Consider the following 22,424-nt stretch of genomic DNA (forward strand, 5'->3'; position numbering starts at 1 on the left):
ACGCAGTCTCCAGTACTGATAACTGTTTTGTTTTTTATCTGCAAGAGGAAGGTTTTTACTCATGTGAATTTACATAGTTGAAGATGCTAAGATTCTTGCTTTTGTTGAGAGTGACCACAATGGACAAGATTAGAAATAAGTATGTCAGAGAAACAGCTCAGGTTGAGTTGTTTGAAAAGAGATTGATGGTTAGAACCAATGACTGTGGAGTCAGTGATTCAGACATCTGGAGAGGAGCGATGGTGGATAGACTGGACAAAGGATGTTGAGGATGGAGCTGCCAGATGGGAGGAAAAGAGTAATACCACAGAGAAGGTTTACATCTCTTTACTTTTTTTTTTTACATTGTAGTCACACTGTGTTAATAATTACTTTTAATAGGTAAATGTGAAAATGAAAAACAAACCTTAACACGAACTTGACACTGGGAAGTTATATCATCATTCAAAAACAAAAAAATGAAGTGAGGCTTTTCTTTTTCTACTTCGGTAAGTAGAGTGGGTCCGGTCTACATGTGAAAGTGTGCCTGGACAAGATACAGTAACCACCAGAGTGAGAAGGTGTGTCTGGATTCTGGACCAGGTGCTTAGCTATGAAAAGCATTTGAACGATTGCTTGTGACTGGGTTGGAAACTCTGGAATTCTTTTCCTTAAGGTTTCTGGTAACTTGCCAGTTTGCTTTTATGTAAGCAGGTAAAAAAAACAAAACAAAAAAAACCCCCACCTCATGTGAGTGGCCGAATATGAAACACTCTCTTACTCCTGCATACAGCTCACAGCCACATCCTCACTTAAAAAAAAAAAAAAAGCAGTAGTGAAAACTTTCGCTGGAATCAACTTCTTCAAAAACACGACGCTGGGTGCGACTCTGCAACTAAAACTCATACAAGCAACAAATAATTTTCTCTGATAAGAATTCTCAACTCAGGATTTCATTTAACCTGATATTTCCTAAATTTGCTCCTTGTATTTGAACTTCTAGCACAAATATTCCTTCACCCTTTTCAGAACTGTTCATTTCACACAACTTGTACAGTACTTTTTTTTCTTTCTTTTTTTTAACACATGCAGAGCACTTGGTGATAACCTGTCATTACTTTTTTTTTTTTATGGACACGACCTGTAAGAGTCAAGTAACTTTGCTTTACTTAAAACTACTAGATGTGGCACAGCACTGCCATCATGTGTCTGACAGTGCAATATGCATGGGAAGGCACTCACAGTTAGTCACTGGTTTTCACACACACACACACACACACACACGCACGCACGCACGCGCACACACACACACACTTTTTTTTTTAAAAAGTAAATAAAATAACATTGATCAGTTAGACAGTTATTTCTACTAGCAACTCTTTTTTCCTAATAGGCACTTCACCCCAGTTAGACCAGTTATTCCAGCTTCAGCGGAATCTCACCATGAAGATAGCTCTGGCTGTGTTTACAATGGATACATTGCCATGCTTGGAGGCTTAAAAAAAAAAACAATTTCAGATGGGTTGTTCTTACTAGATTTCAGGGGGACTTGCTATTTTATTAAAGCTAAGTTTAAGCCAAGCTGTAAACATAGTGCTGTTTGATTATAGGAGAAATCAATCACGATACTTTACCCACATAAACTATAAACATACTCCCATCTTATGAAGCAAAGCTTCATTAAGAGTTGTGCCTATAGATCGTTGCTTTATATGACTGAATAAAAGCACTAAATTTGTAAAACGCAAATACAAAACAATAGATTCAACTGCATTAAAAAACTGAGGACTACAACTTTAATTATTTAATGCACCAGACGCTGAATGCTTCACTGTAAATATTGCAAGATTAATATCCCCGAAAAATGTCTCCCTGCATGGATACAGCCAATATGTTGGAGCACAGAGCCTGGCTTCTTCTTTGTTATTTAGTAGTGATGGCGACTCCCTTCTTGACCCAGGCGTTGCTGTTGAGCAGAGAGAGCATGAAGCGAGCCACGTCTCCTCTTCCTACTGCGCTGCCTGGAGGTTGACCATTGTTGTCAGGCACAAAGTATCCCTCATGGGTTAGAAACTCTTGAGCTGTAAAGGACAAAAAGAATACAACAGCCAGATAGTAAAAAACCTAACAGTTTGTCCAGTTACATGCTTGAACTCCATGATTTGCTGATCTCAGAGAAATTATACAAAGCAAAGTGAGACTATGCACTAAGGCAAAATAGATCCCACTAAGTCAGAAAGCTTCCACTGAATTAAGCTCCGCCATTCTCTGTTGACACCCCCTACCCATGATGCAATCCGTCTGCTTTTACCTGTGGCCGGAAGGTTCTTGAGGCCAGGTGGACGCACCACAGTCCAGTTGATGTCCTCCGTCTTCTGCAGAAGCTGCTCCATCTCATACATGTTGCTGAGGACACTTCGGATTAATGGCAGCAGGAGGAATCTGATCAGGTATGATGACTGAGTTCCAGAGTTTGCTGAAAAAAGTAAATCAAAAACAGTGAACAGCCTGAGCCACAAAAGCCAAATAACCTTCAAAGCCCAAGTTTTTGAAAGTGCCTCCATCCGTTTTCTTAGTGACATATTCAGTTCAGGCTCATGACTCAACGTAGCCTATGTTCATAAATCAGCTAAAAAAGAAGCTTTTAATCATTTGACTCAAAGCCAAACCTTGACACCTGTCCTTCACATTTTGGGAAAGCAAGTTCAGAAATATCAGTTACATTAAAAAACAAATCTAAAGGGCCACATCTGTGTGATGCACTTACGCTCTGTGTACCAGGAGGTCATGGTGATGATCCTGTTCACCTGGGTCTCTTGCATCGCACTGACCATAGCAGTCATGGACCGAGTGTAGCCTGTCACCCCGGTGAAGAAGGAGGCTGGGAAGCCGAGGCAGGACATGACAACATCCTGGTCTTTGAAATGAGTCTTCATACTGTCTGCCGAGAAAATATCAGCCGTCACCACCTGGAAAACAGTTACAAGACTGACTGTTAAAATGTGCATGATTACTTTTGTTGATTGCACGTAACAGAGCTTAAAACAGATAATTGCCTTGAGATTCTCATGAGTCACGGTGAGCTTCCCCGGGTTCCTGACGAGGGCTGTGACCACGTGGCCTTGCAGCAGGGCCTGGTTGACCAGATACTGTCCAGTCTGCCCAGTGGCTCCCACCACAGCGATCTTCATCCTCTAACGCTTGGAGCCAAGTCAAGACTGCAACTAAAGCAGAACACAACGTTGTGAATGCTCTGATCGCTCAAACTAACAGCACTGAAGTTCCCTCCCCCTTTCACAAGCGTAATAAAACTACTTTTATCGTGCAATAAAAATGTCCTTTCAGAGAAATTTAGGTTTGTCATGTAACAGCTTGTCCTTGTGCATCACTAACCCCCCAAAAAATGAATGAATGAATGAATTACTACAATTCTTGATCTCTTAAGAGCTAAAATGAATGTGCAGTAAAGACAATCTGGCACCTGAAGTCAGAGCAGAAGATTGTGAAATCACATCTCCAGCCTGGAAACATGGATGTGTGTGAGAAAGAAAAGAAAGCATAATTTTTAAAAATTATTAAATCTGGTTGGATGAAAACGATGATATGATGATGAAGAGAGATGAAAACTTTCATTCTATCAGTCAAACAAAACTGCACATTGGTTCCCTTTGTTTTATCCAGACTGGGGTAAATGGATCATCTCCACTGCAGAGGATGATGATGAGGTTGTTGGTCAGATGCTCGCTGCAGAAACTAAGCCAATATTGTTGACTGAATTTCAACTGATGTTGTTTAGAAGATCATGACAAGCATCTCTGAGCTGATTCCTTGAAGCTATGTTAAATGAGCACTGTTTGCGGACAACACAGGCATTTTTGCAGTGAACCGTCTGTCCTCAGATTGTTGGCAGTCCTTTCATTTGTGGGTAATGGTGACGTCAAACACCATGCCGCTGCCACTAAGAATTAGTTCTTTGGTTTTTAACATTAGAGACAATTACAAAACAGAACTGTACTCAAGAATTCAACTTTTATAACTGCACCTGAGGCTGAGACTTAAAAGTGATTTCAGTTTTAAAGCCACGTGGCATCCCAAAATGATGGAATAACTGGATTCTCTCAGAAATTAAGTAGAAGTATTTAAAAGAAAAAAGATTTAACTGGTGGCCACAACACAGAGCTTTAGGGGTTAGGTTACATCCCGTGCTTATGTGTTGTTAGTGGTATGAGACATCTAGTGATCTAGCTTTAACTGTGTCCACATCAATTTTACTGTAAGTAACACTCATACCAACACCAGTGCATCAACACCACAAAAACCTGGAGATGACAAATTTGTTCACAGAGCTTTAAAATTTTTTTTAAAAAACACCAGCCATTTGGCTCTATTAATGGTCAGTACAAATGCAATCCAGTTTTGGTGTATTGCTTACCCTTTGTAGGAGTCGCAAGTCAAAAAAATCTTTATCGAGTATGCAGCAGCAAGATCCATATGAGCGACTCCAAATGGAGAGTGCATTTTTTGCATGAAGCACACCTGCAGTAACTCTTATATTCTAATTATTACCATTACAATTATTAATTACCTCCAGTAGGACTGATCAGGACCACAGCCTCTCTGCAGTTGTGTAACTCTGCAGCTCAAACAGGCGACCCACCCATGCAGACTCTAATTTTACCATTTTCCCTCATTCAACAGTTTTATATCAGTAGTGACTGTTCTATATAAACATTCATCAGTGACTTTAATATGTACACCACTCCAACTGCTTGTTAACACAGACATATGGCGCTGGATCGCCTGGCAGCCTTTAAAACAATTTCCCTTGGGATGAATAAAGTATTATCAATCAATCAATATATAAACAGCCAAACAATGGCTATAGAGAGAAAGAGAAACAGACAGGAAAGCCCAGCAATAAAAAAAATAATAAAAAAAAAAACCTTTAAGGAAGCAGTAGGTGACAGTGGGAACGAAAAACTCCCTGTTAACAGGAAGAAACTTCCAGCAGAACAGGGCTCAGGTCATATGCCATGACTGGTTGGGCTTAATGGACTGAACAGCCTGTAGAGTTTTGCCTGTGTGTGAGTCCTAAAGTCACTTTGTAATTTTTTCATAAACCACAACAGTTTCCCACTGCAGTAGCTGCAATGACGCTGTGGGGCACTGCTTCTCCTGCTAAACACCTTAACCCTACGCCGCTAAATTAACAAGTTCATTAATCAGCTCACATCTACAGTTTGCCTTTGTCCCGTCGCTCAGTAGTGAAGTGGATTATGAAATCATGCTACACGCCCAAAATTGAATAACAATCCTAAAAACAGCAGCTCCTACATTAAATTCTGATATGTTGACCTCCCTTAACAACAATACAGCGTTATAAAAAGCTTCCTTGTCTTCAAAGACACAAACAACTCAATTCAATTTTATTTATATAGCGCCAAATCACAACAAACGTCGCCTCAAGGCGCTTACAACAGAAACAGCGATCCAGGTGCTGAGAAAATGATACCTACACTACCAAAAACATCGGGACACGTGATTACTTTTATGATCTTTTATTCTTAAGCCCTTTTCAGTGGATTAACTTTTTAAGAGTCCACACGCTGTAAACTCTTTAATGTTTGACTCAACCATGCTGATAGCACCAGGGCAATATAACCTCTTACATAAAGCTAAAAAAAAAGTGGGAAACAGCCTACGCGGCTGTGACTTTCAGAAACATGTTGGGACTGCGGGGCTTTTGTATTCAATGTCTTTAAATGCCTATTAAACCGGAAACTCAGGGAATAACTGCCACCCTGAACCTTTATGATCTCTAATGTTACACAAACCAGAAGCTGCATTTCCGCTTTTGCTATGTCTTTGTTTTCTTCATTTATTCATTTAGAGGCAAAAAAAGAAGAAAAAGATTTAGCGCAAAACACCATGAGCCAAATTAACCCAAATTATTAGTCTGTTGTCATGCAGCATGCAGAAAAGGACGTTTAGCTCCTCACTCACCTGCGTCATTATGAAAGCGTCCCGTGAGGGAGGCGTTCAAGAGCGAAAGCGTTCAGCTGCGTTGTAATTGTTTATCCTCAACCCAGATTTAAATGTTTTGTTTTGACGTTATATAGAGGGAGATAACATGACCCCCTCAAAGCTAATGTCGAAGTTATAGTTAGAAAGTTAGTGTAAATATTTCCAATGACTACAAGTACAAATTTCGCAGTAAATACTTCTAAAATGTAACGTCTGCTTGGTTTTTTAAAACCCAAATCAAACATCTTCGACTTTAAGATATTTTCTTGTGAAAAACAAAAGCTATAAAGTCAGCAGAAATTTGAACCAGAAATGATTTTTGAAAAACTAATTTATTCTTCGGTGCTCTATGCTGATGCTATTTATTCTAGGTTAAATCTATGCGTTGGGTATGGATGGTGTATAAATTTAGCCTTTATGTTCTTGATGCATACTCAATCATCCAGGTAAGTAAAACGAAACGTTTCGTCACTCATCCAAGTGATGACGCTACGTCCAGATGAACAGAATCAACTTTTGGAGATATGTTTTGTCACCACTTCAAAGGTTTAAAAAAAATTTAACATCCCACACACCAAAATTTTAGCGATCATAAAAAAAGGATCCGAGTTGAAGAAACTGTTGCGCTTGGGGGTTGAGTATTCAAGAAAACGGTCAGTGAAATCCAAAATAAAATCAAGTCAATGGTGAAGAATATTTGAATTTGTTTTTATCTACAGACATATCATCAGTAGGTGCTCACATGTAAACACAGACTTGGTCTCCTCTTGCCACCAATGTTTACCGCTGAAACCTTTCCATCTCCCTACATGAAGACCCATTTGGACCTATCAGGTCATTAGATCAGATTATCCACTTGTGGCTTTGTGCTTTGATTATGTGATCACACCAAGGGACTAAAGACTAAAGCAGCTTCAGCCACATTCCAGGAGAGCTGCATGGTCGGGGTTGCTTCATACATGAAGCTTCTGTACAATGACCGGTCTAACTGACATCTTGCTGCTATTCTGGTGAAGGATGCAACACAGCAAAGGGCTTTTTAAACACTCAAATGAACTGAAAGCTGACAGCCAAATAACCTGGGAAGTGGTGACTGGATAAAGAAGGTGACTGCGTAAGTAAGCAACGGATTTCAAGATGTAATAGTTGAGTAAGTCTGTATAGATGGATTTCTACAGCAGCTAACTAAAAAGCAGGTTCAAACTGGGAAAAAAGATGCTAAACATCACAGTTTTGGTTCTTTTCTTATGGTCATATATTACTAAATTTTGTATCCACGTTTGGCATAGAACAAGACTTTAATTTGTTCCTGAAATGTGATACAATATGAAATAATCAAACAAACCAAACCATTCAGAATTCAATGCTCATTGTTTTATTAGATTTTTTCCAAATTCTCAATGCTGATTTGTGCCAAATGGTTTCCAGCTGTGAAGGTATTTCTGCCTCCTTTTTTCCATAGATTGCTTTATATAACCCTTCGTAGAATTCAGACAAAACAGTCCTGTGTGGCAGGATTGAGGCCAACCAGCGGATAATGAGATTAAAAGGCCACAAAGTTGAACGAGTTCAGTGTCCTCCAGCTCTCTGCCTACTGCTGCTGCTTCTGAGCCATGCTCAGCATTTCTCAGTGTCAATGAAGGGGTGCCTTAGAGTTAAAAAAAGAAGAAGCAGAGCTATTAAAAAACGTGCACGAAGCAGAGTAATGAACTTCTATCTCAGCCTGAGAACAATGTAGTGGCTTCAAAGCCTAAAACTCTTTAGTACTTAAGCAGTCCCGTGTAAATATGTGCTCAAGTATTATATCTAGCAGATGAATTACCCGAATGTACTCTGAATCCTTTTGCACTGATGAGATGATTGATTGGTCCTTTGAACAGGAACAGTCATGGGATGTGGCGTCACAAAGTCTAACCATCTCCACAAACACACCACATCCAGTGGAAGAGGTGATACGCATACACTGACATACATGGTCGATGACCAATCACGCTGATTGCAAAAGTTTTACTCTTTCCTGTTTTTCCTTATTCTGGCTCTTACGTGTTGTCTTTGTGTTTGTCCTTTGGTGTTTCTTTTTTCTCTGCTGCCTGCAGCTGTTACAAGTAAGCCACATCTGCTTGACCTTTTTTTGTCTTGTTGATGTTTCTGTTTGGCAGATGTTGGACATAAACTCAGACCTCTGGTATCTGGGTCAAGGTGGAAATATTTTTACTAAAAGTTGCAGATAGGATGTAGCTTTAATTGAAAAGTGGAGAAAGTAAACACCTGTATCTGTTTCTGATGATGGTTTTAAAGTCAACCATACAGATATAAAACTGCCACTATGCCTTTTTTAAAATTTAACAGTAACTTTACTCTTAGATTACTTGTAGAAATTCATTGCTAAGTGTTGGTTCAGGGAAGTTAGGAACAAGTTATCCAGCTAAACTGTTTGTTCCTCCAATCTGAATGGAAATAAAAGTGTTCCTGAAGTCCTTTAAGAGTATTTCAAGGTAAAAAAAAAAAAAAAAAGGATCTGAGATAATTGGAAGAACAGGGTATCGGACACCTACAACTCCAGCTTTAACTCACATTTGGTTGGGTTTTGGTGCCAATACTTAGTTACAGTTAGGAAGAAAAATATTTGTTTCAGAGGAGAAAAAGATCCTAACTTGTGTTAAAATTAAACCTTTTTCAATGTTAAACTAATTCAGAAAGAGACATTTTCTGGGTATCTAATGCGCTGAATTCAGCCCCATCTAAAGGTGATGACACCACATCCACTATAGTACCGCTATAGTATAAATACCCTTGTTTGGCCTCTTGGTTTATCCTCCAAGCACTATTTGAGAAGTCAGTTTAAAGCTTTCTCTTGTAACTTGAATGCACATCAGGAAATAAAAGTCTTAGAATTGGTAGTCAAGTCTAATAATACAAAAGTGTTTTGAAATTTTGCCTGCTTTGCTTTAAAAAGGTTTTAAAAACAGCAGATTTTTGTGTTGCAGCGCCTCTTATACTGTGTGTGTCAATAGTAGCATGTGAAAAAAAATGATTAAAATGTGAGGTTTTTCTTGATCACATGTGTTCTGTGTTTCAGCCATAAGAGCTGCCATCCTGATTCAGCGATGGTACCGTCAGTACGTCGCCCGCACAGAGATGAGGCGGAGATACACCTGGAACATCTTCCAGTCCATCGAATACTCTGGAGAGCAGGCCCAGATCAAGGTGAGAAACTGCTGCCACAAACCAGTCGAGACCTGAGTGTTTAATAAAAAGCAATTAACAAAAAAACTACAACCTTTTTGTCTCTTTCCTGTGCAGCTTTATAATTTCCTTGGCTACCTCATGGACAATTTCACACCATCGAGCAATGAACGTAAGACTTCTGCATTTATTCTGAGTTTGTTTTTGTTTTTTTCCTCTATAAATCAAATCTCTGAGTTTGAACCATCTCCACCTTGCAGGAAATTTGATCTCGCACATCTTCAGAGAGAACGAGGTCTGCCGGGACGCAGAGTGGGAGAGGTACTTCTGCTACAAGAACATCGAGGTGCCGGAGATTTACTCGGGACCTCATCTCACCTTTCCTCTGACGGTAGAGGAAGCAGTCGGTCTGGTGGAGGCTTTCAGGAATAAGAAAGTAGGTCTTTTTGGAGAAAATGTTCTACATCCAAGTTCAGCACGTGCCATTAATTGACTGCATTGTAATGTAAAAAGCTTTATTTGCAGTGGTCCTAGTTATTTCCTATATGCTTATGACTTTGCTTTCTCTGTTTTGGAGGCCTTCTTGCTAACACGTTTCTCTCCCAGCAGCAGCTGCACTCACGCTACGTCCTTCAGCTCCTCTTGGAGACGTGGAAACTGCTCCGCATGTTGCCAAATATCAACCGTATCTCCACCTGCCACAGCAAAGAAATCACGATTTGTGGTATGATAAAGATATTCTTTGATAGTGGTGGTAAAGCACATGGAACTGATGAAATTTGGAAATATTTAGTAAAGACAATGAAAAATCAAAGAAGCGTTAAAATGTTAGTCTTGTTTTATTATAAGAAACTGGACTTTGGTCAATTCTGCTGGCCAACAGAAACCATTGTTTCATAGTGGAAGAGAGTGAAACATTAAAGTTGCAGAATTTAAATTAAAGTATAGATACAAATTAAGTGTGCTGTAAATTCCAGTCATTTTTAAGCCAGCCCCTTCTGTCCTGTTGTTACAGGTGATTTGCACGGACAGCTGGAAGACCTGCTGCTGATTTTCTATAAGGTATGAAAACTTAAACATTTTGAATGTGCTGAATTAATCCCATCTTTGAACCCAGAATAATGATTTTTTTCATCTGATGAGCTTTAGATACCATTTTAAAAAATGGAATTTACAAATCACGATTATTAAAATCAATAAAAATTCATCATTTTCATTGCTATCACTGCTTCATCTTCAAACCTGCTACATATGTTCAAGATAATTTAAGGATAATTTTCCAAAAATGTCCTTAAAAAATGTTTTTGTGTAGTTAAATAATTTAAAAAAGATTAATATATATAATTTTAAACTCCTGAGAATCTAATGATTTTCATGTTTTGCATTGAGGTGCTGTAATCAGAGTATTTGATGTGCTTCTTTGATTAACTTCTTTGTCAGTTAATCAGGTGGTTTTAGTTTCAGTTTACCTGCAGCTTTTTTTGCATCAGTGGTTTAATCTACTGTTTGGTTTGTTTGTATGTGGTTGATTTGTTTACACTTAAACTGCGGCTTGTCCCTTTAACTGTGCACTCCTTCGATCTTGTTTACGTGACAGAACGGCATGCCGTCCTTAGAGAAGCCCTATGTGTTTAATGGAGACTTTGTGGACAGAGGCAGGGACTCTATTGAGATCCTCCTCATCTTGTTTGCATTCCTGCTCGTTTACCCAAGTAATGTCTACCTGAACAGAGGAAACCACGAGGACCACATAGTCAACCTCAGGTGAAATTAATAAACATACACCACGTGTATGTATACACAAATTCATCTGTTGTCATTCAAACTTTTATTTCTTTACTCCTCTGGATGGTTTAGGTACGGCTTCACCAAGGAGGTGTTGAATAAGTACAAGGTAGGTTCATCTCATGCAAACCTGCACCTCCTTATCGCTGCTTTTCTAGGCAGCAGCAAATCAAAACTTACGTGGTTACCTTTACCCATGCCTTCCCAGGAAAGCTCAATCTAAACCAGTGTCTTATGTACATAAGACCAGTCACTCCTCCACGTTGCTAAGAGGATTTACGGTCATTAAAGAAGGTGACATCTGGTCTCTGTTGAGTCAGGGGGACTGAGCTGGTCCAAAGACTGACAGAAGGAATACAAAAAGTGTCCTCCTTACTGGTTTCCTTACTGCATGCTGTCTTAAGTTACAGTGCAACATCTCAGTCACACACAGAAATAAACTAGTTTTGTCTAAGGGTTCTTTGTTCCCACTGTTCCCAGTTGCAGGTGGATTAACCAACGGTAGATGGTTGGGTTTCTATATATAAAGCACTTTGAGATGATTAAGGTTGTGATTTGATGCTAAAGTTAGACAGATACTGTGGGTTCATTCAATCTTATCAACAAATGGAGTTTAATTTTTGTAAACTAAAACTGAAAATTTCATTATTTTTAAGCATCTCCTTGTTAATGTAACTTTATAAACTCTTCACAAACATGTTACCGCTTAGCAAACTGACTTTCTGTCTGCAAGGAGAGCAAAAACAAAGGAGAGAAATAAAAAAGCACTAACTGAGTAACTTTTGCTGATTGTGTTTTACATCAGATGCACGGGAAGAGGATCCTGAAGCTGCTGCAGAAGATTTTCAGCTGGTTGCCATTAGCAACAGTGATCGACCAGAAGGTGCTGGTCCTCCACGGGGGGATCTCTGACTCCATGGACCTCGGCGTCCTCGCCAGAGTTGACAGACACATTGTGAGGAACCAGCATGTGATGAGTAAAGCTGTTATTTACTCATCACTATCCTTGCAATGTGTGTAATCTGTGTTTTCCTGTTTTCCTTCAGTACATCTCGGCTCTGAGACCTCCGAAGAAGAGACACCACAGCTTGGCGGGAATATCCATCGACTCGGACGCAGATGTGGACACCGCAGCCATCAGCAGGGTCTTCCAGCGCCGGGCCTCTTTCACGTATCCCAAACCCATGGGAACCCGATATTGCTTCCAAAATCGTTCGCTGCAGGACTTCTCGGATCGGATCAGAGTGAACATGGAGAACCAGCTGGAGCTCAGCAGGAGGGAAGAGCCAACTCTGAACGCCCAGATCAACAAACCGGAGCAAGAATCTCTGTGTTTGTCCACCGACTCTGTCAGCAGTGACAACACCGTGGATGAGTGGAAACAGGCGAGTATGGAGCAGAGATGTTTTCTTAGAAGCTGCTAAGTAAACAATGAGTCTTTTGTGTCGGTGTTAGAACGAAATCAGTTTTATTATTCCCAAACTAGAAAAATGTAAACAAGCCAGATGTTTAACGGGAGACAGCTGAAACAGGGGGAAAAAAACAATCCACTACAAAATCCACTTTCTTTGTGTATTTGTCACATGTGCATGCTTCAAATTCTTTTAAAAAACAGACAAAAAAAACCCAATTTAATAAAAATATGTCTTTTTTAAAATGATGATGGGAAGAGAAAAAGCTAACCAAATCTACCAGACTCCCACCCTGATTAAATCATGAAGTAACTGTGATTAACCACATTTTTCACATTCACTAGCCACACTCAGGCCTCATTACTGCCAAAATGAAGGTTTTAGAGTGGCCTCGTCAAAGTCTGGACTTACATTGAAATGCTTTGGCATAGCCTTAAACTTTCCAATTTGGCAGAATTTCAAAAATTCTGCAAAGAAGAGTGGGCCAAAATTCCTCCACAGCAATCTGAAAAACTTGTTTCCTTGATTGCAGGTCATGCTGGTGAGGACGTTAGATTAGATTAGATTTAGGGGACAACTACTTTTTCATGTTAGGTTGGTAGGTTTGGATAGCTTTTTTTTTTCCTTAATAAATATTACTCTATTTACTCTTGTTGCCTTTGTCTAATATTACAATTCGTATGATGTGAAGCATGTAACTGTGACAAATTGTAGTAAGATTTCAGTAGTTTTACTCCCATGTATATTAAACAATGAAATAAATTCCCACCAGTCTAACCTGACCACAAACTCACACTCTTCACATATTTTTATACTGACTTACTATTTGTCAGAAGTCGTGACCTTTCACCTCACTCCTGCTCAAGTTATAGCCTGAAAGACAAACAGACAGTAATCAACGCTCACCTAACAGGAGGTGCTGTGTGTTGCCTGCGTAAGACTTCAGAGGCTGTAATCCCCCACGTCACTAATCTCTCTGCTCTGACTTCAGTCTACTCTTAAAAACTGGCTAGCTTTTTCCCCAGCTGGTGTTTCCACAGGTTTTTTTCTGACTCTTCTGTTTTATTTTTTATCTTATTTAATGTTTATCTTTTACTGAATAGCAGACAGTAAAGTTGGACTACGCACCAATGCTAGAAATGGTTATTAAATATAGTAGAGAAACTTTAAGACTTTGAGTTCTTTGTCCTACCAGATCCTGGACCTGCTGTGGAGTGACCCGATGACTCAGGATGGATGCATACCCAACGAGGTGAGGGGTGGAGGCTGCTACTGGGGCCCTGATGTCACCGAGGACTTCCTGAACAGACACAATCTGCAGCTCATCATTCGCTCCCATGAGTGCAAACAGGAGGGCTATGAGTTCTGCCACAACCGTAAGGTCAGCTCAGTAATCCTACAGCTCGCTGTCTAAATTCAGTACTTTAAAACCAAAATCAGCCTCACTCTAAAGTATCATATGTACCATAAACCTCTCCCCTGATCAGCATCAGTGTTTCCTTCCTCTTCAGTGACAGGTTTGTCCTTTCTTTCATTCACCCAGGTCCTCACTCTGTTCTCTGCCTCCAATTACTATGACGTGGGGAGCAATAGGGGGGCTTACGTGAAGCTGGGCCCTGACCTTGTGCCTTATTTGATTCAATATCAGGCCAGCAGCATGACGAGAGAGCTCACTGTGAGACAGAGGTACTACTAACACTCACTTCATTAGATAAATTCTTCATTATCAGATCATCTCTTCACTTAATTCAAACTTGGTTTAGTCTTAAAAGGCTAGAGTAGCTTTGCATAATTCACTGATCAAAATAATCCTTATATTGATTATGCAGGGCCTTGGTGCAGAACCTCAGTTCATCCATAGTCTGAAGCAGACCTTCAGACCTCTGTCCACAGTCAGAGATGTGTGCCAGAGCCAAGAGTAGAGAGAGTAGAAAAAACTGTTTGCTATGGACCCGTTAAAGCAGACTGAAGCCTGAGATACACTAACTTTCTAATGTCAGACTTTGGCCACATTTAATATGACTAGCATCCATTATAACAGAATACACAGGCCAGATAATAAGGGGAAGTACAATAGGCTCCCTTTAAACAGACAATAAGGAAGCTTTATGAAACTAGTGGTTTCCGCATGTCTACACAGCTTATCTACATTATTAACTTTAAAAATTCACAAATTAAGCACCTGAAATGTTTCTGACGTTGATGAGAAACCGTTTTTGCCTCTTTCTTTGATAACCATTGTTTGCCACGCTGTTGTGTTTGCCGTTCGTCACCTGCAGTGTTGGGCGAACCGAGCGCTCAGCTCTCAGAGTCCTGAGGGAGCAGCTGTTTGCGCACAAGTCTGACCTCCTCTGTGCCTTCAGAAAGTTTGACAGCGAGAACAAAGGTGTGTGTAGTTTGAGTTTCATAAACTGATTCATTCCTCATCAGATCAGTCTTTACTTTTTGTTGCAGATCTTTCCTTCTTTTTTTCCCATGTAGTTCTCAAGAGATATTCACTTGCTGGAAAGAAATATGAGCCCACACCTTTGTGTTTGTGTGGAACATAATGATCCCTGTGCAGGATGAAAACAACGTGTGGGCTGGGTGAAAGTCTAGCTCAGAAGATTTCAGAGTTTCACAGAAACTTCTGTTTCAGGGATTTAATTTCACTTACAATAGACAAACAGCTTTGCCTAACACAAAATAGTGTGAAAAAAAAGGTACTTGGATGGATGTTGTTGGACTTTTCAACATATTTTTGGATAAGCAAACATTTGATTCTCTTTGAAACACAGCCTACAAGTAAAGGTAGTTTATTAATTATTTTACACACAGAATTGGAAAAACTTGAAAACAGAACTGAGTTAGCTTTTGGTTAGCTCTCACAGTCTTCCTGATGCAGAGAAAAAGCCTGCTGTTTACATTTTCTGGGCTTTAATGTGTCACAAAATAACAAAGTATAATATTTTAGTGTGAATGTTTTCAAACTGTGTGGCAAAATACTTCTTAGATATAATCTAGACAAGGTAGACAGTGATCAAACTTGGATTAGAGCTTTGCGCTCTTATAATTAGTATGACCTTTCACCTCTATTAGGTCTGCTGTCTCTGAACGACTGGGCCTCTGCAGTGGAGAGTGTGATGCATCTGGATCTGCCCTGGAGGATGCTTCGCTCTCAGCTGGTCACCTGCAAGAACAGCGAAGGCACGATAGACTACTACGAGTGGTTCAACGAGCTTGCCATCACAGGATCCAAAACAGATGTAAGAACTCACCGGCTCTGTCTTAGCTGATGTAGCAATGTTTACATGAAAATGCAATAATGTAATATGGAGAAACTTTAGAAAAGGGATCTTTATACCGAGATTCAGGGAGTTGTAGAGAAGTAGAAAAGATAAATTGCCCTTCCACCCTTGAAATTGGTTAAATGGATACAAAGGAACATTGATTTGTGTCCTTTTCCTGGCACGGTGTGTATTCCGTGGCGTCATGCTGCTGTCATGTGTTGTTGACTTAAATTATTTGTAAAGGATACACCTGTGTATCATCGATTACAGGTTTCCTTGTAACCTTCCTGTCTACCCAAGTAGAATGAGTTAGGAATGAGTTGCTTCAAGATGGCACAGTGAGATAGATTTCCAGGTCACAGGCAGGAAAACAGGGGAGGCGAGGATGGACAAAATAGGGAAATGAGACGCCCCTTGACACCAACTTGAGACAATAAATGTCAGAAGTCAATTAAGTAACGTGACCTCTTTCAGAACACTCTAGGATTGACCTTTGTTTTTGTTTTGCCTTTTGGGAAAAGGTGAAAACCTCCCTAAAGATGACTAAGAACATCTTTACCAGAATCCTAAAATTAACATCTGCGTGGGAATAAATCTTTTCAGTTGCCAGGTTGTATTCAAACAGAGTTTTGCTGCTTAAACAACATTATTTTTCTGACCAATCTGAAAGATGCTGCATATAAAATATCACCAGAATGCTGCAGATGTTCCTTTTTGTACTTTATTTGTGTTGTTTTATGAATATGAGACTTTCTTCTTTTGGTCTTTGCAGCATATTGACCAGAGTCTGCTGGAAACGTTGTATCGCCACCGCTCCACTTTGGAGACAATCTTCAGGATTGTAGACACGGACAACTCAGGTAAAACACCCACTGTTTATTGCTGTTCGATGCAGAAGCAAATCTGCTAATGGAATATATTACCCTTAGATTGCTCAGTTTTGCATCATTCCCAAGTAACAGCACAGAGAAAAAATACATGTTTAAGTCCTTTCTATCACACACATTCACACTCCAATGGATGAGCAACTTGGGGTTTGTATCTCGCCCAAGGATATTTGGCAAGCAGACTGGAGCAGCCAGTGATCAACCCACCAACTTTCTGATTAGTAGATGACCTACTCTACCTCCTGAGCTGCAACCAAATGCACTCAGTCAGAAATATAGTGATTATATAACTTCAATTAAATGTCAGTTTTTGCCTTAAAACATTTAATTTACTAATTACATAGTAATATGTGCCTAATATTAATATATAACAGGTGCCAGATTTAATTTCAAAAGACATGAAAGAAATACTTTTCTTCATTAAATAACTAAAATGTCTCTGTATGTATTGTGGCTTTGGATTTTTACCTTATTGAGATAATTGTTTTGTCATATTTACTCTGCACACTTTTCTCTTGATTTATTTGTTATATATTAGTTATGTTTAACTTAATTTTTAACTGCTGCCAAAGGAAAAAGGAATTACTTAACTTTTATAATCTACATAGATGATTGAGAGACGGAGTAAAGTGTGTCAGGGCTCTGATGTGTCTGTGGGAGACGTCTGCTGAGCTTAGCCTCTGTTAATCCACCTGTAGTGTGCGAAACAGGCAGCAGGAGGTTACAGTCGCCTGATTCCTAACGATGACTAACCCACTGATCTACTAGTCTTTTCATCCCGCCTCTCTGATCACATGCAAACACAGACAGCAACACTTTTCTTTAACAGTTTCTGCCTATTACTCCTTTTTGAACCTCTAATCTCCTCCTCCTTCTCCTCCACCTCAGGGTTCATCAGCATGCAGGACTTCCGTCAGACCTGGAAGCTGCTGAGCGTCTACCTGAAAATGGAGATCACCGACGAGGCCATCTCCGACCTGGCCGTCACAATTGACAGCAACCATGACGGCAGCATAGACATTGACGAGTTCATGGAGGCCTTTCGGCTCACGGACAAGAAGAGCCGGCTGGAACGAGGACGCAGCATGTTCATGGGCACGGCCTCCGACCTCACCAAGCTGGAGGGAGATCCCAACATTTGATGAAAAAGCGTGTTAAACAGATAGCTCGGCGTCCAGCAGAGGGGAGGAGAGGGAGCTGCAGCCAACGCAAGCTGCTTTTAATGACGCACATAAAGATGCAGGATGATGCTGAGCAACAGCCGCCTGGATCACAGGGGATTAGGAGGAGGTTAGAGGTCAGGGTGTTTGACGGCGAATGCTCGTTCGAAGCGGTGGAAGTCTGGGCAAAACGCAGCAGCTTGAGCAACTCACGTCTCCTTTATATTCCTAAAATAGTCCAAAACTGAAAAACAAAAGGCATCTTATAGAAAATAACAATTTAATTAAATGCAAAAATGGGTGATTTTTGCATTTAATATTCACTGAATTTACGTTTAACAGCTTCAAATGTGACTCATGTCAACATAAAAAGATTCTCACACTCCAGATGTGTTAAAATGGACATGTAATGATCCTACTCGTGTGATGATTAACAGTTAAAACTGAGTAAAAGATGGGAAGGAGCACAGAAATAAGAATCCTTCAAATATATGAAGAAATGTGTTAAATATATAAAAAGTGCTTGCCAAAGGTTTTTGGGAGGTAGCTTATTGAAATAATTTTTCACATCATCTACATATTTTTTTTATGAATTTGTTGGATGTAGTGAAGAGGTATTTCAAGAAAAGGAGGAAGATAGGGTAACACATCATATGGATGGATGTTATCTCATGGTGGTGCCAGCTGAGAACGAGACAGGGTCTGGATGGTGGGGAACAGTTACCAGATGATTGGGAAAGAACAGACTCGCTAAAGGAGTCTCGGAGAGTAAGAAGAGGATGGAGGGAATGGAGATCAAGTGTACCGGTACAAGTTATTAAAGAACAGGGGAGCTGCAGTAACCACAGTGGGATAAGGTTATTGGAGACCATGAAGATGTGGGAAAGACTCTGGGGTGACTGTCAGTGATTTTTGCTTTGAGAGTGTTGATTGAGATGTATACAGGAGGTCAGAAGGAGTTGCATCTAGGAGGAATCCTGGAGAATTTTTTTTAAATATCTGCAACTTACTGGTGCCTTAGCAGCAGCAGCACTTGAAATGTCGCGTGGACTGATAATATTTTCTGTGAGCGTGGTGGGATTGCTCCTCCTGTCGGGCAGCAAACGAGCCCCCAACCCGTCCAGAATGGAGAACTCATGATTTTATTCATTTGACTCATAGGATGTATATCTACCTCCAGTTTCTGAAGTTTAAAGGTGTAGTCTGAGAATTTGGGAGTTATGCTTATTATGTTATCTCAGCTGAGCATAAAGACAGGAAATGGAAAGTAACAGCTCGCCTGGTCTCGCTATAAGGAAACCAAAATCACCTAAATTCACCCTAAAAACACACTCTGTAATGCCAAAGCTGAAGATGGTCACAATTTTGTAAGTTATGACATCATTACAGCTACATGTTCACAGAATAACCAGTTACTAATACTACTAACATGTTAAATTCAAAGTAGTGTAATGTTACTTTATCAAAAGTAACATTTTTACATTGTAAGTGTAACATATACACAACATTGTTCTGTAACACTGCAGTGACTCAGTGTGGGTTAGAAATAAGTGACTTGATATTTCAGCAGATGTAAGATGTTATCTGTGTGGGTGATATCTTCTGAAGATCAGTAACACATTTGTTTCTTTTATACAGTGTAAAAGATAAACATTTCTAGGCCTGTTGCAGACGGGAGTAATTTATTTCATCGGTGAGAATTAAAGTAAGAAATATGGTCCTGGGTGAATCCTGAAATGAATCCTGAATTACAGGAAAATTCTACAACAGCAAATATGGCATCAGAAACTTAACTTCCGGGAAAGGAAAAAGCTTTTTAAGGAAAGCTTTTTAACCCATTTTCATCAGATTGGACTGCTGATTGCAAACATGTAGTTTTTAATCCCGCCACTACCTTTAAAATTAAAGCTCATTTTAATTTTGCATTGCAATAACTGCATGAACAGGTGGCCAGAGGCATTTCAAGATAACTGTTGAGCCCTGAGAGAGCATACAGAGCAGGACAGCTGTTTTCAATCTTCATGGTAAGCTAAGCATCCAAATAGTAGTAGTGTTTAAATGATTGATCATTTTTTAACAGTAAATCCAACATTGTGCAGGACTTGTTCCGTCAAGGCGTGATGTATTTTTTAGTTTAATCTGTTGTTCCACATTTCTGAGTATTATCAATTGCAACTAAAAGAGTCAGTGAGTCCGTGTGAATGTGAATTTTACTGTCTTTTTTTCTAGTATGTTGACCATGTAAAACCTTTCCTGTAAATAAAAAAAGTGAGTCATGTCTTACTTTCATAAGACGTATGTGGAAAAAATGTTCAGTTGTTGCAGTTGAAGGTATGTAATTAGTTTCTAATTTGTTTAATTAAGGTAGCAGTTTTTTATTCATTTATTTCTCATCCTTATTATTTAAGAGCAAACATAAAACTCAAAATTTCCCTTGCAATCAATGGCAATTCTAGAAACCTTTGTCATTACTAAATGCTTTATTTTCTTTCTGCTCGGCCTATAGTTGCTGTTTGCTTGTGGGTCTCTCTGCTTTCAGTTTTGTATTTAATACCTGAAAAAACAGCTTCATTGGGTTGAGTTCAGGTGATTGACTTTGCCATTGAAGAATATCTCATTTTCTGCATTGTTTGGGTTATTGTCCATGTATACCTATCAGCTGTCACATTATCAGTAAACACCAGTTTCCACTGGTTCCACTGGCAGCCATACGTGCCCATGCCATAACATTACCTCTACAATGTTTGACAGACAACATGCTTTTCTTCGGATCATGGGCTGTTTTTTCTCCTCCCCCTCTTTCCTTTTTCCATCATAAAGGTACAAGGTAACTTTGATTTCTTCTGTCCAAACACTGTTTTTTGTTTTTTTGTTTTTTCCAGAGTTCTGCAGTTTCTTCTAGATGTTTTCTGGCAAAGTCCAATTTGACCTTCTTGTTCTTGTGGTTTGCACCTTTTTGAAAACTGGCTCCTTAGATGACTGTCGATTTTATAATAACATACCTAACTCCACAAGAGTTTTCTTGAGTTGTGAAGCTGATTTTAAACCTGGAAAGAATTCAGTTATTATTTCTTCTTTTTAAGACTTTACCAAGTAGCTAATTTCGCCACTCCTCAAATTTTTACATTTACCCTGTTAGGTTAGTTTTGTTTTTCCAGCCTAATGGTGGCCTCCATTACTTGGTCCTCATACTGAGGATTCCAGTGAAAAGCTACTAAATGAAACTTCAACACATGGAATCCACTCCAGATCTTTTATCTTCTTATCTTCCTAAGAACCAATAGAAAGGACACAATGAAAAGGATGGGTCTCATGTCTCTAGTCCACTAAGATAAAGTTCTTGTATAATTTAATACACTTTATTTTTTTTACTTGCATACAAGAAAGTAAAAATAGTCAAATCATATTATAGTTTTTAAACGATTGACTGAGTTCACAGAATCACCAGCAGGGGGCACAACAGACTAGAGTACAGCTTTTCCTGCACTGCTCGGCTTCTCAGGACTGAAGAAAAGTGGTCACTATTTAAGAGACAGGTGATTAACACAAGAGTAGGAGTCATTAGTTGGGAAAGCAAACAATGTTGGGATTAAAAGCTAACACACCCTGAAGTTGAGCTGCAGCAGCAAACAGTGAATTTTAGTGGTTTCACTCGCATTATCTCCCTGAGCCCTTAAAGCCAGGGCTGTAGCTTTCTGCTCTTTTAAGTGGGTGGATTTTCAAACAGGTCCAGAGCTGCCTGAAGTTTCACAAAACAAAGTGTACACGTTTTACCTGGAGGAGGACAATTTGGTTTTGTTTTTTGCCTTTTTTGCACAATGTTGCTGGTAATTAGACACACCTGTTCAACTCGGTGCATTCAGGTAAAGACTGCAGTCATCGTCGAGAAGTTCAAAATGAGCATGAAAGTGAGGCAGAAAGGCGATTTAAGTGACTTCTGGGATTTTCCTGCACAACCGTCACTACGGTTTACAGGAAATGATCACGAAAAAGAGGAAATATCCAATGAGCAGCAGTTCTCTGGGTAAACATTAAAATGAAAGAACGGGAAACTGGTTTGCTTTCACCTCTGGGCTGGAAAAATTGTACAAAAAAAAAGAAAGAAAGAAAAGAAATCAGCTGAGGTGGGAGTCACAGAATGATTTTGTGATCGATTTACATCATTTCCACAAGGGATCAATAAAGTATTCTGATTCTGATTTTTCATAGAAATAACTCATAATAAAAATGTATGGAATATATTTTGTTAATTAGAAAACAAACGTAGCGTTAGAATAATATATTTCTGTTTTTTAAATGTGTAAGCATCTTTAAAAGTCCTATGAAGCGTTGTATTAGGTTCATACTGTGAATAGTAAAATCTTAAAATGGGAGAAATAGATGTTCAGCACTCAACGCTTATATTCCTTGTGTAGTTTTAAGGGATGATCTTGACCACCATGAGCGATTGTGGCAAATGCTGAACATGTGATTGAAAGTCATGCAGCTGGTTGTGGAGCTTGTTTACAGTCTGTACAGTCCGCACTTTCTCCAATCACATGAAGAACTGTAGAAGTTCTCGAGGACAGAGGAGCCTACAAAAGCTTCTCCTGTTTTAAAGGATGGTCACGCCCAGTATTGGTTAACTTTGGTTTTCACTGTAAAAACATGTGAGTGATGACGTTATCCTGTAATCGCAATTTTAAACATTTTAAAACATTATCCACTCCCCCAGAGACTGAG

General features: G+C 39.4%; 2 protein-coding genes across 6 annotated transcripts; one reads left to right on the forward strand and one right to left on the reverse strand.

Moving 5' to 3' along the window:
- Positions 1–311: 311 nt before the first annotated feature.
- On the reverse strand, positions 312–6,057 carry LOC147317796 (flavin reductase (NADPH)-like). Of its 2 annotated transcripts, none has more exons than XM_086315129.1 (5): positions 5,983–6,057; positions 3,036–3,203; positions 2,747–2,948; positions 2,291–2,455; positions 312–2,060 (listed from the first exon to the last, which is right to left on the reverse strand). In XM_086315129.1, the coding sequence occupies exons 2-5, from the start codon at positions 3,168–3,170 to the stop codon at positions 1,903–1,905; spliced, it is 660 nt and encodes a 219-aa protein (XP_086171255.1). In that variant the 5' UTR covers positions 3,171–3,203; positions 5,983–6,057; the 3' UTR covers positions 312–1,902. The 2 variants fall into 2 exon arrangements, with proteins under 2 accessions (XP_086171255.1, XP_086171254.1); XM_086315128.1 differs by lacking the exon at positions 5,983–6,057 and adding an exon at positions 3,461–4,300.
- A 1,126-nt stretch (positions 6,058–7,183) lies between these two features.
- Positions 7,184–21,967, forward strand: ppef2a (protein phosphatase with EF-hand domain 2a). 4 transcript variants are annotated; one of them, XM_086315134.1, is made up of 17 exons: positions 7,184–7,952; positions 8,100–8,108; positions 9,083–9,210; positions 9,307–9,361; positions 9,450–9,625; positions 9,799–9,913; positions 10,205–10,251; positions 10,787–10,953; positions 11,047–11,083; positions 11,780–11,929; positions 12,021–12,359; positions 13,582–13,767; positions 13,930–14,072; positions 14,666–14,772; positions 15,465–15,631; positions 16,428–16,510; positions 17,426–21,967. In XM_086315134.1, the coding sequence occupies exons 1-17, from the start codon at positions 7,892–7,894 to the stop codon at positions 17,682–17,684; spliced, it is 2,229 nt and encodes a 742-aa protein (XP_086171260.1). In that variant the 5' UTR covers positions 7,184–7,891; the 3' UTR covers positions 17,685–21,967. The 4 variants fall into 4 exon arrangements, with proteins under 4 accessions (XP_086171260.1, XP_086171256.1, XP_086171259.1 ...); XM_086315130.1 differs by lacking the exon at positions 7,184–7,952 and having other exon boundaries at positions 8,014–8,108; positions 9,796–9,913; XM_086315133.1 differs by lacking the exon at positions 7,184–7,952 and having other exon boundaries at positions 8,014–8,108.
- The last annotated feature ends 457 nt before the right edge of the window (positions 21,968–22,424 follow it).

Source organism: Aulonocara sp. 'chitande type north' Nkhata Bay, linkage group LG12 (assembly GCF_057382095.1).
Source record: "Aulonocara sp. 'chitande type north' Nkhata Bay isolate Kocher_YH1m ecotype deep benthic linkage group LG12, A_spYH_male_GT1.1, whole genome shotgun sequence".
NCBI lineage: Eukaryota > Metazoa > Chordata > Actinopteri > Cichliformes > Cichlidae > Aulonocara > Aulonocara sp. 'chitande type north' Nkhata Bay.